Source organism: Nycticebus coucang, chromosome 8, assembly GCF_027406575.1.
Source record: "Nycticebus coucang isolate mNycCou1 chromosome 8, mNycCou1.pri, whole genome shotgun sequence".
Taxonomy (NCBI): Eukaryota; Metazoa; Chordata; class Mammalia; order Primates; family Lorisidae; genus Nycticebus; species Nycticebus coucang.
This window is the reverse complement of record NC_069787.1, coordinates 63,124,360-63,140,899: the sequence shown is the minus strand read 5'-3', so window position 1 is coordinate 63,140,899 and position 16,540 is coordinate 63,124,360. Positions and strand designations below refer to the sequence as shown.

The 16,540-nt window shown below is 41.4% G+C and overlaps 1 protein-coding gene and 1 pseudogene across 1 annotated transcript in view; one reads left to right on the top strand and one right to left on the bottom strand.

Moving 5' to 3' along the window:
• The window catches only part of EFHB (EF-hand domain family member B), a 60,475-nt gene extending 44,232 nt beyond the window's left edge, over window positions 1-16,243 (top strand). Inside the window, exons 10-13 of the mRNA XM_053600682.1 lie at window positions 1,505-1,712; window positions 5,341-5,553; window positions 7,951-8,132; window positions 15,915-16,243. Coding sequence (XP_053456657.1) covers window positions 1,505-1,712; window positions 5,341-5,553; window positions 7,951-8,132; window positions 15,915-16,088 — 777 coding nt within the window. The 3' untranslated portion in view covers window positions 16,089-16,243. The remainder of the gene's footprint in view (window positions 1-1,504; window positions 1,713-5,340; window positions 5,554-7,950; window positions 8,133-15,914) is intronic.
• LOC128592637 (SRSF protein kinase 2-like) lies at window positions 12,889-15,130 on the bottom strand (annotated as a pseudogene).
• Window positions 16,244-16,540: the final 297 nt, after the last annotated feature.

Here is a 16,540-nt window from a genome sequence, read left to right as displayed (position 1 = left end):
ATCATTGTTGTTTGGCAGACCCAGGCTGGATTCAAATCTGCCAGCTCTGGTGTATGTGGCTGGTGCCTTAGCCGCTTGAGCTACAGGCGCCGAGCCAGCTACCCCTTTTCCCTTAAAGCTGAGGTGTTCCTAGGGCCAGGTTAGCTGCACTCTTGAATATACCATTTCCATTTCACAAATGAGCCTTGTTTGGTCCTTTTTGTTAGTTACTGAGTCCAAGTTGGCTCCCTTCAATGTGATCGGCAAGCTGGAGAGTCACAAGGCCTCCCTGGGTCTAGCGTTCAGTTTCAGTAAGAGCTCAGTAACAGCATAATAGCTACTTTTCAAAAGGCGTTTGCAGCTCCATTGTCAAGATTCTATGTTTTAAGTTCTTGTTCCGTTTGAACACAGGATTAGGGAAGTTTCCCAGAGCTGCAGGTCTGACTGCAAGAATTTATGTAGAATTCGTTGGGTTGGTTTCTCATTCTCCAGGGGATCACCTCCAGCAGAATCATAAATCTAATCCTGGGCAGAAAGAGACTGAATACTGCTGCTCACCGACTCATTGGTGGTTTCTCTTGGGAATTTTTCCCTGTCAGGGAAATAAATCTCTCTGAGGGGGTCAAAGTTTCAGTACAGCAGTCAGGATCCATTGCAAAAACAAGCAAATTCAGACCTTTATTATCATCTTTGAATGGATAAGTTTGGCTCAGTAGACTGCAAGAGGGGCGGAGTGTAAGATGTCTCAGCTGTTGTACTTTCTCATTAACAAGCATTAAATGTTCTGTCCTCTCTAGTGAATCAGCCAAAGTTGCCACTCAAAGCCCTTATAAATGTCCCTCTGTTCACACTTACGGTAGGCATTTCTGTCTTTAACTGTTATTTCAAAAGAAGTGAGACTTTCCCCTTTCTTCCCCAGCCAGGATGCATCTTGGTGCTGCTTGTCACAGTCAGGATGATCATCGGAGTTGTAGCATGTCTCTCTTGCCCATACGTGTGTTACCAAAACCAAGCAACTGTCTTTGAATCCACCTCTCTGTACTTGTCCTGCAAGTAACTTCTCCAATTTCTTCTCATTAACAGGCAATGAAGTGAAGGACTACTATTGGCCAGTTGAAACATACAGGGTGTCGAAAACTTTATAAGCATGGAACATTGCAGAGTGCTGTCAAAAGTACACAAGATTGGTCAAATGAAATAGCAAACCTATATCATGGGTATAGCTGCTGTAGCACAGGGTAAACAGCATGATTGAAAGAAAATAATTAATATGGCATGAACAGAGATTCTGAGCCACACACACCGCTTTTCAACCAGTGTTCGAAAATACTGTATGTGTATCTCAGGTTGACACAATGAGGATCAATCTCACTTAATATTTGATGACTCATGTGAAAATTCAGACATGTTCTTTGAATTTGTGTGATGGAGCTATTTCTTTTTTCTCAAACTAAATAATAGATGTTGCCTACTCTGCTCTTAAACACAATGCTCATTTCATCTTATCTTGCTTCATGTCTAACAGAAGGGTGATGGGATGATAGATAAAGCCGAGCTGCAGGAAGCTTGTGAGAGGGCCAACTTGCACTTAAACGAGACGCTCCTGGACCACCTATTTGCCTACTGTGATGTTGATGATGACGGCCTGATTAACTATCTAGAATTTGCAAATTTTCTTAACTGGAAAGACAGAATACTTCTTAAAGAGTATGAAGAGAGGGTTGTTATTCAAGGTATTGAATTTTTATTTATTTTATTTTGTTATTATTTTTTTTACTTGTTCCCGAGTGCTATGGCATCATAGCTCACAGCAAACTCAAACTCCTGGGGTCAAGTGATTCTCCTGCCTCCACCTCCCAAGTAACTGGGAGTGACTACAGGCGCCCGCCACAACGCCCGGCTATTTTTTGGTCGCAGCCGTCATTGTTGTTTGGCGGCCCGGGCTGGATTCGAACCCTCCAGCACAGGTGTATGTGGCTGGCGCCTTAGCCACTTGAGCCACAGGCGCCGAGCCGGTATTGAATTTTTGAAGCTTTGCTAAATTCTTAAATGGACTTTTATATTTTCTAGGAGTGCTCAATTCTGATAAACGTTAATATTAGATAAAAAAATGAAAATACATATGTAACAATTTCTTTGCTTGTTTATGCATAGAGTAGCTGTGGAAGGATAGGAAAGAATCTGATAATATTCTTATTTCCAGAGAAAAGCAACTGAGTGGCTGAGAGAGAGGGAGGCAACGAGACTTCCTTTTAATCTGTGCTTTTTTCTCTTTTGAGTTTGGAATCATGCATTATCCATTCCAAAAAATTAAAAGCAAAGAATATTTACAAAGAAGCTGGAAATATGAAAGATATTTCCTCAGAAAGCTGTTTGAAAACCATTATGTGAGTAATTAGCCCCCTCCCCCAGGAATAGTCAATAGTAAAATAGAATTTGACATAAGAAAATTTGATTTAAAAAATTTTGTACAAAAATGAAGCCCTCAGCATTTTGGGAGTCAGAGGTGGGCTGATCACTTGAGGCCAGGAGTTCATTTGGGACCAGCCCAGGTAACAAAGTAATAGCTTGTCTCTACCAAAAATGCAAAAATTATCCAGGTGGTGCAGTCACCTATAGTTCCAGCTACTTGGGACGCTGAGGCAGGAGGACCTCTTGAGCCTCACAGTTTGAGGTTGCAGTGAGCTATGATCATACCAGTGCACTGAAGCCTGGGTACAGAACAAGACCCTGTCTCAGAAAAAGAAAAAAAAAATGTACAAAAAGGAAAACACCATAATCTTTACTTTTGATTCAAATATTTTAATATCTACTATATATATTTACCATATATAGCTATGCAGATATACATATGCGTGTATGTCTGTATTCTAAACATGTTTAAAATAACAGAACGTATTTTTATTTGGTTTTTTAAAATTTGGCTTTCAAATTTCTAAGGAATGAAGAGATAAATTTTATGGTTCCTATGAACTACGTTTTCAGTTCTCCCATACTAATATCTTATGATTTACTAAACTGTTTCTTCACTCTTTGAAATTTAGATTGTTTCCAGATATTTTTAAGGTAGTACGGGTAATGCTGTAATGATTGTCATCTCTCAAAAGGAATTTTGTTTTTAATTATATCTCATTTAATATGAATGTTATTATTGTCCCAGAAGTAACTATTTTTCATTTTCTTTTCTAACTGATTGTACCAGTTTGCAATTTTATCGGCCAAGCTACGAGAAGGTTTTATTCCAACCTTGGCTACCATTGGGTGTTATTTCAAACATCCTTGTAATTTAAATGGTATATAATGATACCTTATTTGCTTTAATTTTGGTACCTTTATTATTTGAGGATCAATTTTTTTAAAAAAGATTGTTTACATTTTTTTATTTCCTCTTAGAATGTCTCTCCTCTATAAACGGAAGATACTTTTTTTTTAATTTTTAATTTTTATTTTTAATTTCAGTGTGCTTGTTCATTCTTCTTTGTTTGAAGTACTCCTTTTTTGTTGATTTTCTTCTTTCTCCTGCGGTGCTGGCTGTTTTTTTTTTTTTTTTTTTGTAGAGACAGAGTCTCACTTTATCGCCCTTGGTAGAGTGCCGTGGCGTCACACAGCTCACAGCAACCTCCAACTCCTAGGCTTAGGCGATTCTCTTGCCTCAGCCTCCCTAGTAGCTGGGATTACAGGCGCCCGCCACAACACCCAGCTATTTTTTTTGTTGTTGCAGTTTGGCCGGGGCCAGGTTTGAACCCACCACCCTCGGCATGTGGGGCCGGCGCCCTACCCGCTGAGCCACAGGCGCCGCCCAGTGCTGGCTGTTTTTGATGTTGTTAGTAGAGATGGGGTCTTACTCTGGCTCACTGCTGCTCATGTGGGTTTTGAACCTCTGAGCTCAGGCAATCCAACCGCCTCGGCCTCTCACAGCACTGGGATTACAGGCGTGAGCCACCACGCCCTGCCTAAATGGAAGATACTTTTATTTCTGGATCATGCCTTTCTTTTTTTTTTTTTTTGAAACAAGAGTCTCACTTTGTTGCCCTGGGTAAAGTGTCATGGCATCACAGCAACCTCTAACTCTTGGGCTTAAGCGATTCTCTTGCCTCAGCCTCCCAAGTAGCTGGCACTACAGGCACCTGCCACAACGCCTGGCTATTTTTTTGTTGTAGTTGTTATTGCTGTTTGGCAGGCCTGGGCCGGGTTCGAACCCACCTGCTCTGGTGTATGTGGCTGGTGCCCTAGCCACTGAGCTACAGGTATGGAGCCTTTATCAGCCATTTTCAATGGAGTTCTTGAGGATCTTTTATCTTCTAAGATTTTAGGGTAGAAACTGTTATTAGTGGCTAGTAGGTCTAACAGAGGCCCAAGAATGTTTTGCCAGGAACTTTCTTATATCAAATTCTATTTTACTGTTGATTTTTGGAGGAAAGGGGGTAAGTACTCTTTCAATTTTCTGAGAAACGATTTTTCCAACTTTGTCCAGATTTCTACTTTGGGGTGTAGGGTGGGATTAGAGGATTTGGAAGTCTGGGCTGGAGCACTTTCATGGCAATGACTGCCAGGAACTGAGTGAAGAAGAGGCTGAGTACTTTAGAAGGCATATCTTTTTTGGTTTGACACAGTTCCCAGCCTTCTCTCAAACTGGGGCAGCCCTTGCCTTGGTTCCCCTTGCCTGGGTTCCTCCGGAGGTCTTCTGAAGAGTGAAACACCATAGCACCCTCTAGTGGTATTTCTGGAGTAACCAGATCTTTGAAAAACCTCTCTTAGGAATTGACTCCTAAATTTCCTAATTGACTCAGCAAAGCAAATCTACAAAAAGAACAGAGTCTCACAGTTTCATTTCTATCTCAGGGTTTTCTTTTATACACTGGCTTTTAGGAGGGATTGTTATATAACCAGTTCCTGAGCTCACAGTGAGTTCTCATCACTTCTCTGGATTTTGTAACACGTGCTCCCCCTTCACCCCACCAGCAAGTATGTGTGGAATTTCCACCTCCAAATAAATCTTCTTTCCGTCCCTAGGACAGTGCTAGGAACAATTCTTTAGTTCAAGTTAAATATGCAAGTAAGTTCCGATTTTTAAAAAAAGAAAAGATTGTTTTCTGTGTTTATGTTTTATATCTCAAATTTGAAAGCTTTATTCTCAAGTGAGCAGCAACAAGAAACATTAAGCCACGTTCAGATTTCCTGGTATATTACATTGGTCTGAACTTGGCCTTCTGTAATTGGGTGTTGGTATCCACGGAAGGTTCACACCAGTTCAGCTTCCACTAGAAGAAACTAAATGGGAGAACTCATCTCGTTGCGGAGCCTCAAGCACCAAAGAGTCGTGTCTCCCTATACCTTTTTTTCTTTCTCTTTTTCTTATAGGTAGAAAACCTGATTGTACAAACCCTGCTGAGGCTCATGTTGAAGAATCGGAACCAACTCTCCTAATAAAACCTGAAGATATTGTCTTCAAAGAACCAGGGAGCTCAGAAAAGATCGTCCGGACACTTCTGAGACCAAACGATAAAGTCTCTGAGTATTATAAGACAAGTTCTTCTGAGATCAATGCAGTTGTGGGGGCCATTCCTTCTACTTGTGAGTATGTCACATTATGTGTTGAATTTTAAACGGATCAGCAAACCTGGAAGTGAAGTGTCCTTGGTATGTTCTTATATTGTCCCCTGCCTCTGTTCACTACACTGTAAAATTCTCCAAAGCCTTGGATCTTTCATTTAATTCTGTATTCTAAGCATCTGGGGTTACATATAAATGTTGGCTGAACTGAACTATTGCCAATGATGACTCAAGTAAAATGATTCTTTCTATGTTAATGACATTGAAACTGTTATGGATAAGAATATTGAATGTTGGGCAGCGCCTGTGGCTCAGTGAGTAGGGCGCTGGCCCCATATGCCGAGGGTGGCGGGTTCGGACCCAGCCCCGGCCAAACTGCAACAGAAAAATAGCCGGTGTTGTGGCGGGCGCCTGTAGTCCTAGCTGCTCGGGAGGCTGAGGCAAGAGAATCGCATAAGCCCAAGAGTTAGAGGTTGCTGTGAGCCGTGTGACGCCACGGCACTCTACCCGAGGGCGGTACAGTGAGACTCTGTCTCTACAAAAAAAAAAAAAAAAAAGAACATTGAATGTTATACATTGTAGTCATTCAGACTTCAGCAAATATTAGGAAACTTTAAAGCCGTGTGATTCCTAGTGCCATACATATCTGCTTTCAAATATTTAAAGAGCTTTTACAAAAAAATTTCTCTACATATCAATTCTTCATGTGTTAGTTTGCTAAGGCTGCTGCAATAAAGTGCCACAGACTGGGTGTTGTAGCAGGATTTTACTGTCTCATAGTTCTTAGAGAGCAAATTGTCAGCAGGGTTGTTCCTCCTTATGGCTCATGAATGAGAATCTGTCTATGTGTCTCTCCTGGATTCGGATGGTTTAATGACAATCTTTGGCACTACTTGGCCTCTGATGTATCATCCTGACCTCATCCTTCTGAAATTTCTTTTTTGAGATAGAATTTCACCGTGCTGCTCTTAGTAGAGTGCCAGGGCATCATAGTTCAAAGAAACCTCAAAGTCTTGAGCCTAAGAGATCCTCTTGCCTCAGCCTCCTGAGTAGTTGGAACTACAAGTGTGTAGTTTTTCTATTTTTAGTAGAGATGAGGTCTTGCTGTTGCTCTGGCTGGTTTTGAACTCTTGAGCTCAAGCAGTCCACCTGCCTTGGCCTCCCAGAGTGCTAAGATTACTGGCGTGAGCCACTATACCCGGCCTTTTTTTTTTTTTTTTAAAGAGACAAGGTTTTACTTTGTCATCCAGGCCAGGGTGCAGGGGCACAATCAAAGCTCACCACAGCCTTGAACTCCTGGGCTAAAGTGATGCTCCTGACTCAGCCTCCTAAGTAGCTAGGACTACAGGCATGCATCACCACACCTGGTTATCTTTTAATTTTTATTTTTGTGGAGACAGTGTCTTACCATATCCTCGTGGATGGTGTTGAAATCCTGGAGCCTCCTGTGTGGGCTTCCAAAAGGCTGAGATTATAGGCATGAGATGCCAGGCCTAGCCTGATCTCTGCCTTGGCATATGGCAGCATATGTACATATATGCATCTAAATTTCTCCTTTCTGTAAGACTCCAACCCCACTGGATTAAGGACCCACCATACTCCAGTGTACTCTCAATGTAATTAATTACATCTGAAATGGCCTCATTTACAGATTGATTCCATTCTCAGGTACTGGGAGTTAGGACTTCAACATATGAATTCTGAGAGGAAACAATTCAATCCATAACATCCATGCTCAATATTGAGCATGATGAATATTGGTTATTTATTAAGATTATTTTATTTTGGTCAAGGTTACTTCCTTGGACTTAGGGCATGATTAAGGATTTCCATGTTTTTCTCAAGTGAATTTTATAAAATGCTTTATAGTCCATTGCAATGACATCTTTCTATTTCCTTTAGCTGTCCAATAGAAATATATCTGGAGTCAGCTGGGCATTTTGGCGGGCGCCTGTAGTCCCAGCTACTCGGGAGGCTGAGGCAAGAGAATCGCTTAAGCCTAGGAGTTGGAGGTTGCTGTGAGCTGTGTGAGGCCATGGCACTCTACCGAGGGCCATAAAGTGAGACTCTGTCTCTACAAAAAAAAAAAAAAAAAAAAAAAAAAGCAGCTTTGAAATATATCTGGAGTCATTTATGTATTTAAAACTTTTCTACATTAAAAAAATCACATAAAAAAGAAATAGGTGAAATTGATTTCAATGGTATATAGCAAAAACATTTTTTATTTAAATAAGGAATCAATATAAAAATTATTAACTTTATTTGTACTTAAATCTTTGGATTTTACATTTAGATTACCTTGCAGTTCAGACTCTCCACTTTATAAGTGTTCAGTAGCTGCACAGGGCAGGTGCCTATTGTATTATACAGCTTAGTTTCATAGTGTCTGTTTTCCTCCCTCATCAATGACCTACCTAGGTTACCCCACCTGTGGTGTTCCAACCATTCGATCTGATATTCCTGTGCCCCGAATTCGTCGCATAAGTGATAGAACTAACTATGGTGAAGAGGGTAATGCTTATTCCTTACTACATCCTACGATCTTTGCCCAGAAAGGAGTGTTTGAAAGAGACTTCTTCAAGACCAGATCGAAAGAAGAGGTACAGCATGTTATTTAAAAACACCTCATGTTAACATGCAAAGATGGACATGTTTACTTATCAATAACTACTGTGACTTTTCAAAACTTGAGCTACTTTACATTACAAATGTGTACAGAATCCCCAAATATAGGATTCTTGATGAATAATGTTTAACTTGGTTGTGACATTCTGTACAGGACAATTCTTAAAGTAGAAATTATGCTGTGACAGGAAGAATTCCATTCATGTTACGTATTCACTATGGCCCATATATTGAAAAATCTTCTCTAAAACATTTAGTACTATTTTTAGTTGAGGAAAGGAGCAAGGATTAATCTGTCCCTTTTTTGTGTAAGTATCCTTATGGCCCGGGCCCTCCAGGACCAAAAAGAAGAAGCATGAGGAGGTTGACTCTGCTACCCTAAGTAGCAGATATATCGAAAACATTTTTATTTTTATTTAAAAATTTATTTTGAGACAGAGCCTCAAGCTGTAGCCCTGGGTAGAGTGCTGTGGCATCACAGCTCACAGCAACCTCCAACTCCTGGGCTCAAGCGATTTTCCTGCCTCCACCTCCCAAGTAGCTGGGACTAAGGCGCCCGCCACAATGCCCAACTATTTTTGGTCGCAGCTGTCATTGTTGTTTGGCGGCCCGGGCTGGATTGGAACCCGCCAGCTCAGGTGTATATAGCTGGCGCCTTAGCTGCTTGAGCCACAGGTGCCGAGCTGAAAACATTTTTAGTTTTAAACATGTCCATCTTGCTGTCTACTGCTCTTATGTGTCTCAGATTATCTGTGACAAGCATTGATTTAAAGTATTCTGCCCTAGTGCTAACCCATAGGTAAGTATAAATAAATAAATGAATAAATATATTTTTTTCAACTAAGACAACATGGTTTCCACATCCCGGATGATCCCATTCTAGGTGGACTGTATACAGCAGAAGCAACCAGCTAGGTCAGAATAGCCACTGAGGTGCTGAGGGCAGGACCCTTAGCTGTGCTTAGTCGGACCAGCCTGTTTGTATCTGTGCTGATGCAAAGTAAGGTGTATAATTCAGCAGCACCTGCTTCTGAACCTTCATAGCCAGAGCTAGAAATGGTAGGAAGAGACCTATGAAGCCCTCTGGCACATCAGATGAAGGTTGATGGTTTCAAAACTTATTAAATGCTAAGTGAATTAATGGCAGATTCATCGCAACAATTCATTTCTATGGAGTCAGAGAAGAAAAAAGGGGATAGAGGATGATGCCTGCTGACTGGCCCTGAAGGAGAAATCCAGTATCCTTCCCAGAGGTCAGAGAAGCAATATCCCCAGACTCTGCCTCCACTTCCCTCAATCACTGGAAAGGGCCTGTGAAATAGAACTTCAGGGTTGTCGAAAGGAATTAGAATCTCCTGCTTGTTTTGCGATGCCTAAAAATTCTTTTAATTAGGAAGTCAGCCTTCCTCTCACATTTCTGGTTGAAAAGAACTCAAAGGTCAGGTTGGAGTAATAATGTTAACACTACTGATATGAATGCTGATGTAGGGGAAGGAAGCCTTCAGAGGAGTGGGATAGGAAGAAGGGAAGAAGGTCTGGGATGCTCAAGATTAAATGAGACACTTCCTGAGGTGTGTCCTTACCCAGGGCTTTTCTTACCCACCACTGGGGTGTTGAGGTGTTTTGCAGTTGCTAGCAGCTCTGTTCTTTTGAGTTTCAGTGTTTGATTTGTATTTGTTTATATTGCTAATTTCTCACAAGGGCACGTCATTTCTAGGGTATCTTTTAATTTTTGTTGAGATTCTGTTTAATGAATGCATTCTTCAACTATTGTATTTCTTTGGCTTTCCTATCCACTGTCTAACATTTTATTTCTCTCTTCCCCCCACGTATACTTTTCAGTAAGCACCACTTCTTTTAAATTCAGTTTCTTTCTTCTTTTACACTTAGTTTCTTTTTAATATATATTTTTTATATCTTTTCTTCCCTCTACTTATTCTGTCTTTTCTTCACACTAGTGCTTACCTTCCTTCTTTCCTTTCTTTTTTTTTTTTTTTGAGACAGAGCTTCAAGCTGTCACCCTGGGTAGAGTGCTGTGGCAACACAGCTCACAGCAACCTCCAGCTTCTGGGCTTAAGCAATTCTCTTGCCTCAGCCTCCAAAGTAGCTGGGACTACAGGCACCCACCACGTCTGGCTATTTTTTGGTTGTAGTTGTCTTTGTTGTTTGGCAGGCCCGGGCTGGATTCAAACCCGCCAGCTCTGGTGTATGTGGCTGGCACCTTAGCGGCTTGAGCTACAGGTGCCGAGCCTACTTTCCTTTCTTATATTTTCCCTGAGACATAGGAAGTGTGTTTTCCCCTTCCCTTCATCTGTTTTAGTGATTATCACTACAGATAGCTGATTAGTAGCCAAAGTTTCTTGGTTTTCAAAGTTTCAGCGTTAGTATACTCACTTGATGGATATGATATCTCTCTGGCATCTGCATACCCATAGCTGTAGTTAAAATTTGCAGTAGGCTCATTAGACACATTTTATAAATGTTCCTATTTTATGTTTTTTTAATTTATCTTTTTGAGACAAAGTCTCACTCTGTTGTCCAGGGATGAGTGCTGTGGTGTCAGCCTAGTTCACAGTAACTTCACACTGCTGGGTTCAAGCAATCCTCCTGCCTCCGCCTCCCAAGAAGCTGGGACTATACATGCCTACAACGCCTGGCTAAGTTTTCTTTTTGTAGTGACAGGGTATTACTTTGCTTAGACTGGTCTTTAACTCCTGAACTCAAGCAATCCTCCCTCTTTGGCCTCCTATAGTGCTAGGATTACAGGTGTGAGCCACTGTGCCCAGCCCAAATATTTGTATTCTAAAAAAGAGAATTAATATTCAAGGGGCTTACATGGCAAACACAAGATTGTAATGACAATAAGTGATGAAGATGGAACTCAAATCATTACAACACATCTTCTATCTTTAATTTAAAAAAAAAAAAAAACCAGAACACTTTAATTTTTAAGACAACTGCAAGCACCTCAAACAATGGATTATTGTTACAACACTTGTTAGCTTTTCACAATCTAGTTATTGCAAAGGCATATGGATAAATGTTAATGGACAAAGTCAAAAACGAGGCACCTTAATGAATGTAAAATTCAAAATAAAAAGACATTCAATCCACTGACTTCTAAAAGAGGCTAAATATACCTCTATATATTACATTCTAAAATTGTATTGCCTACTATGGTTTGCGTCCTGGATTCTACAATTTTTAGGAAATGCATGAACAAAACTGTCTACAACCTGCAAAGGGAAAATCATTTTCTCAACTTCAATTCATGGAAAGACAATGAAAAAGCTTGTAAAGTTTGTCATAGCCACACATAAAGTCGCCTATGCAATGAACGTGGACACTGTAACTTGGAGCTGAAGAGTGTTCTGCCCACTGCACTGTGATCTGGATAGACCATACAGTTAGATAAACACTATCATGCTTTTCCAAAAATATATATAATTTTTTTCATTCCACTGAACATGTTTCTCTTGTCCAATTTAATCTACATCAAGTTTAACTTACAGTGCTTGGAGGAAGCAACACCACATGGTACCAGGCCATCACATTTTTAAAGGGATATTGCTTTTTCTTTTTTTCTTTTTTTGTAGAGACAGAGTCTCACTTTATGGCCCTTGGTAGAGTGCCGTGGCGTCACACAGCTCACAGCAACCTCCAACTCCTGGGCTTAAGTGATTCTCTTGCCTCAGCCTCCCGAGTAGCTGGGACTACAGGTGCCCGCCACAACCCCCAGCTAGGGAAATTGCTTTTTCTTTAAAAATATGCAAAAATATGAACGGGACTGCTGAATTATAATGCATATTTCAGAATGAGAAGCATGTCTTTTCTTCCTTTAAAGTGTCATACAGGGAATGACATCTTGTAACCCAGAGCCACTGTGTTTAAAATCCAATGTAAAAGGACTATTATGGAATGAAAAGTTTGCACAACTCCTTGAAGCAGTTAAAGTCTGCTACATGCAACTTTGGCTACAAAGCACTCAAGACTTGGTAGCTTTTCTGAAATTTGAGTCCCCATCCCATATTTAATGGAAATTAACATTTACAGGTGCATTTACATACACTATAATACAAGAATGATGTCCCTTTGCCAGAAGATAAAATTGTACATTTCCTTGCTATTTCTTGGTTCCAATTGGATAATTTCTTAAGATTGTGAGTTATATAGTACTCAGCTAAAATATTTCTTCATAAATAGTTACAAAACCTGCCAAAATACAAAGGGGAAAGTATTTTTCATTCAAAAAAAGAGATATTTGAATGTTACACAACACAAGAAACAATGCTTAGAGACGTGTTATTGTTTCCAGAAGAACAGGGTCAGTAAACTACTTAGCTGAGAACAAAAGACTACTCTTCCCCAGGACCACAGTGCAGAAAAGGCAAAATGTCAAACGACAGTACCTCAAAGCAAAATAAAGGTCTGAGGATGAAGCCAGCTCACTTTTTTTTTTTTTATAGGGACAGAGTGTCACTTTATGGCCCTCCGTAGAATGCAGTGGCATCACACAGCTCACAGCTCACAGCAACCTCCAACTCCTGGGCTTAAGCGATTCTCTTGCCTCAGCCTCCAGAGTAGCTGGGACTACAGGTGCCCACCACAACGCCGAGCTATTTTTTTGTTGTAGTTCGGCCTGCGCCAGGCCGGGTTTGAACCCACCATCCTCGGTATATGGAGCTGGCGCCTTACCAACAGAGCCAGAGGCGCCGCCCCCAGCTCACTTGTAATCCTGATAAAGAGTGATAGTCACCGTTTAGGTCCAATGTACTGGGAACATTTGCTAGCTCAGAATGCTGTATTGGTAGAATATGCTAAGAATTCAACCAAGGATGCTGAAGGCATTCACCGGCTGAGGCTCGTTTTTCTGGAACCATTTCTAACATCGGAATCAGGAAATCTGTAAACTGCGCAGCATCTTCATGGGGCCAGCCGTACTTTTTCACAAGCACATCAAAAAGGCTCCAGGGCTTCAGCTTGGTGATGTGCCGCAGTTCTCCTCTGCGATTAAAGGATTCCCGAGAATATTTTCCAGATAGAGCAAAGTGCCTTGGGATACTGCCTAGCAGCTCTATGATGTGGGCTCTGTGGTCGTCATCTCTGGAATAGTCTTCCCCAGAATGTGGTTCAAACAAATAATCCCCCGTTGCGAGCTCAGATGCCATACATGCGGTGCTCCAGTTGTCAAGGGGGGCGCTGAACCCCGCGCGATCAAGACCTCTACGGATCTGTACTGGCGCGTCTGGATGTCTTTTGTGAAGTGTTTATGTACCCAGCAAGCGTTTCTAATTTTATCTGCATTCCGTGGATCAAGGGGATTCACCAACAAATCAGCCACCCGGGTTTTTGTTTTTGGCAACTCTCCAGTACTGGAAGCAGACACTGTCCTGCTTCTGTCATGCGATGGACTGCTTTCCTCTTGCTCAGTAAGTGGGGATCCCTCAGAAAGAACAGAGACGCAAGCCACAGGTTCCAAGGACCCAGAGAACAAGGAGGTGAAAAACTCTGGAAACTGTGACTCAGAAGTTTTATGTCCTCCATTTGGCAATTCACCACTGAATTGTTCATAGGAGCTGCTATACGTGTAATCGCTTTCTGCATTTGGCTCATCGAGGTTATACTCCTGAGGATTTGGGCAGTCGTCTTCATCATCCTCTTCATCATCTAATTGCTGCTCCAGGAAGAATGGCCCATTCTCAATAGGGCCGTTGGTTTTGGGTGATTCAATCCATGCAGGGTCTATGTTCTCAAGTTCCTGTTCAACGTCATCCTCATCTTTCTCAATGTTTTCTTTCTCGGCATCTTCCTTCTCTTCCTGATCCTCAGCTTCACCATTGTCCTTTGCAGTCTCTGCCTCTGCTGCTCCTCTAATCCTCTAATCCCGCTGTTTTTAGCTTCACCTCCGGGCAGTATTCACCATCCTGCTCATTGGAAGGCACACCTGAGGTGATGTTTTCTTCTAATTTTCCTTTCAGCTTCTCGCTCCAATTCTTCCATCTCCTGCAGGCGTTTTTCCAGTATCTCTGCCTGCCTCTTCTGTTTCTTTCTCAGTTTTTTCTTTTTGTTTTTAGGTATTTTTCCTATAGGTTTTTGTTGTGGAGCCGTACTCACTGCAGACCCCTAAGGGTGAAGAGCACCTGCCTTCTGCCACTAGGTGGCCTCCGCTGCTATTCTTCTCACATAGGCATCGCCCACACTCATCAAGATGTTTTCTGGATTTATGTCAGTATGAATAATCTTGCACTTACTGTGTAGATAATCTAACCCTTGAAGGACCTGTCTAATGATACTCTTCACACAACGAACTGGGAGGCCTTGATAGTTGGACTTGATGATCCACTCGAGGAGGTGATGGCTGAGCACTTCGAAGCCATGCACACATGTATCCCCTTCATGCCTGAAATTTTGAAGTCATCAATGAGTTGGACTACCATGTCTTTGTTTGGATCACTGGGATCACTTTCTCGAACACGTTTGAGCAATTTTATTTCATCCAAGGCTGTCTCTGTATAATGCTGAGCACTTTTTACAACTTTCATTGCAACAAATCTTTTCCCTTGCATATCCCAGCATAGCCAGACGGTAGAGAAGCGACCCCATCCAAGCTTTCTAATAACATGATAGCGGCCATTAAAGAGGTCTCCAGTTTTCACTGGATGATAGCCACCTTTGCAGTAGTCCGCAGGGTCCTCTTGCTCTTCATCGTCTGATCCCAGGATTTCCTCCTCTGGCTCTGGGTGGGGGTTGGATCTGGCAAAGGTGGTGGTGGTGGCGGCGGTGGAGGAGGAGGAGGAACTGAGCCTTCTGCTGAGGCTCCGGCCTTCCTGAAGAGGACGACTTCTCCGAGTTAACTGACATCAGCAGCTCAATCTTCTGCTTGATTTATTTTCGGATGTTTCTCTCTTTTCGGCCTCGGCTTTCGGGCCTGAATGGCCAGCACTTTCCCGGAGCTCATTCTGACGCAGCGGAAGCGGGGCCGGGGTCTTCGCGGCAGTAGCGGCCGTGACGCGGGAGCCGAACCCAGCCAGGCAGCAGCCTCCACTCGCTCTGCCAGCTGGGAGGAGGCGGGAACCATGCCTCTCTATCTTTAATTTTTTACTTTCTTGCTGCTTTCTTTAAAGTGATCAGAAACAGCTAGATTTGAAAGCAATTTTTATATATTGGCTAGTATAGTTTCTTGAGCTTAATGTACTAAAAGTTTAATATTTTCTGACTATACGTGCACAAGCACACACACAGACACACTTTTTTTTGGATTAAATATAGTTTTATAGGCTCGGCTCCTGTAGCTCAGTGGCTAGGGTGCCGGCCACCCACACCAAAGCTGGCGGGTTCAAATCCACCCCGGGCCTGCCATACAATAAAGACAGCTACAACCAAAAAATAGACGGGCATTGTGGCGGATGCCTGAAGTCCTAACTAATTGGGAAGCTGAGGCTAGAGAATCGCATAAGCCCCAGAGTCTGAGGTTGCTGTGAGCTGTTACGCTACAGCACTCTACACAGGGTGACAGCTTGAGATTCTGTCCCCCCCAAATAATATATATAGTTTTATAAAATTATTTTTATTTCAGATATAAAATTGTTTTTATTTATTTATTTATTTATTTATTTATTTTGCGACAGAGTCTCACTATGTCACCCTTGGTGGCCGGTGCTCTACTCACTGAGCTATAGGTGCGGAGCTTAAAATTATTTTTAAATCCAAATTTTAAAACATATAAATCTCAATTTGACTTAAATGCTTTTTTCTAGATTGCAGAGATATTACGTAACATTGGTGTCAAGCTTTCTGATGAAGAGTATGAAAATGTATGGAATCTCGCATCAAAAAAGCATCACAGAGGAGAAGTTTGTATTGAGAACATCAGAAATGTTCTAGATGAGCTACAGCATGCAGACCGGATCAGATGTAAAACATCTATGTGATATTTTTTTGAATATCACAAAAGAATTGTTGAATCTGTGTGTATTTAAAATGTTCAGTCCATTCTGGTTTTAGATATTATGTTAGAATTCAGCAAACACTGTGTTAGAACTCATTATGTCTGTATGTGTTGCTAATAAACTTGATTTTGGATATTAAAATTTATTTTGTTATTCTCCTCTACCTCAATGGAAATGAATGTGCCATTAATTCAATAAAAGCACTCAATAACTTTACAAATGCTTAAAGAGTTAACCTTCAACCTCACCAAAGTCATAGTTTGAAACACTATTCAAACTGCGTGTTTGGTAGCAAGCACATACTGGGTTCCAGAAACAATTTCCACTGGAACAGCTGTGCCCAGAGCAACTATTAGTTTGAAATACAAGATCTATTGGTAGGTCTAAGAAGAATTCCATGCATTTTAGTTTGTTGCTAAAATTATTATTTTATT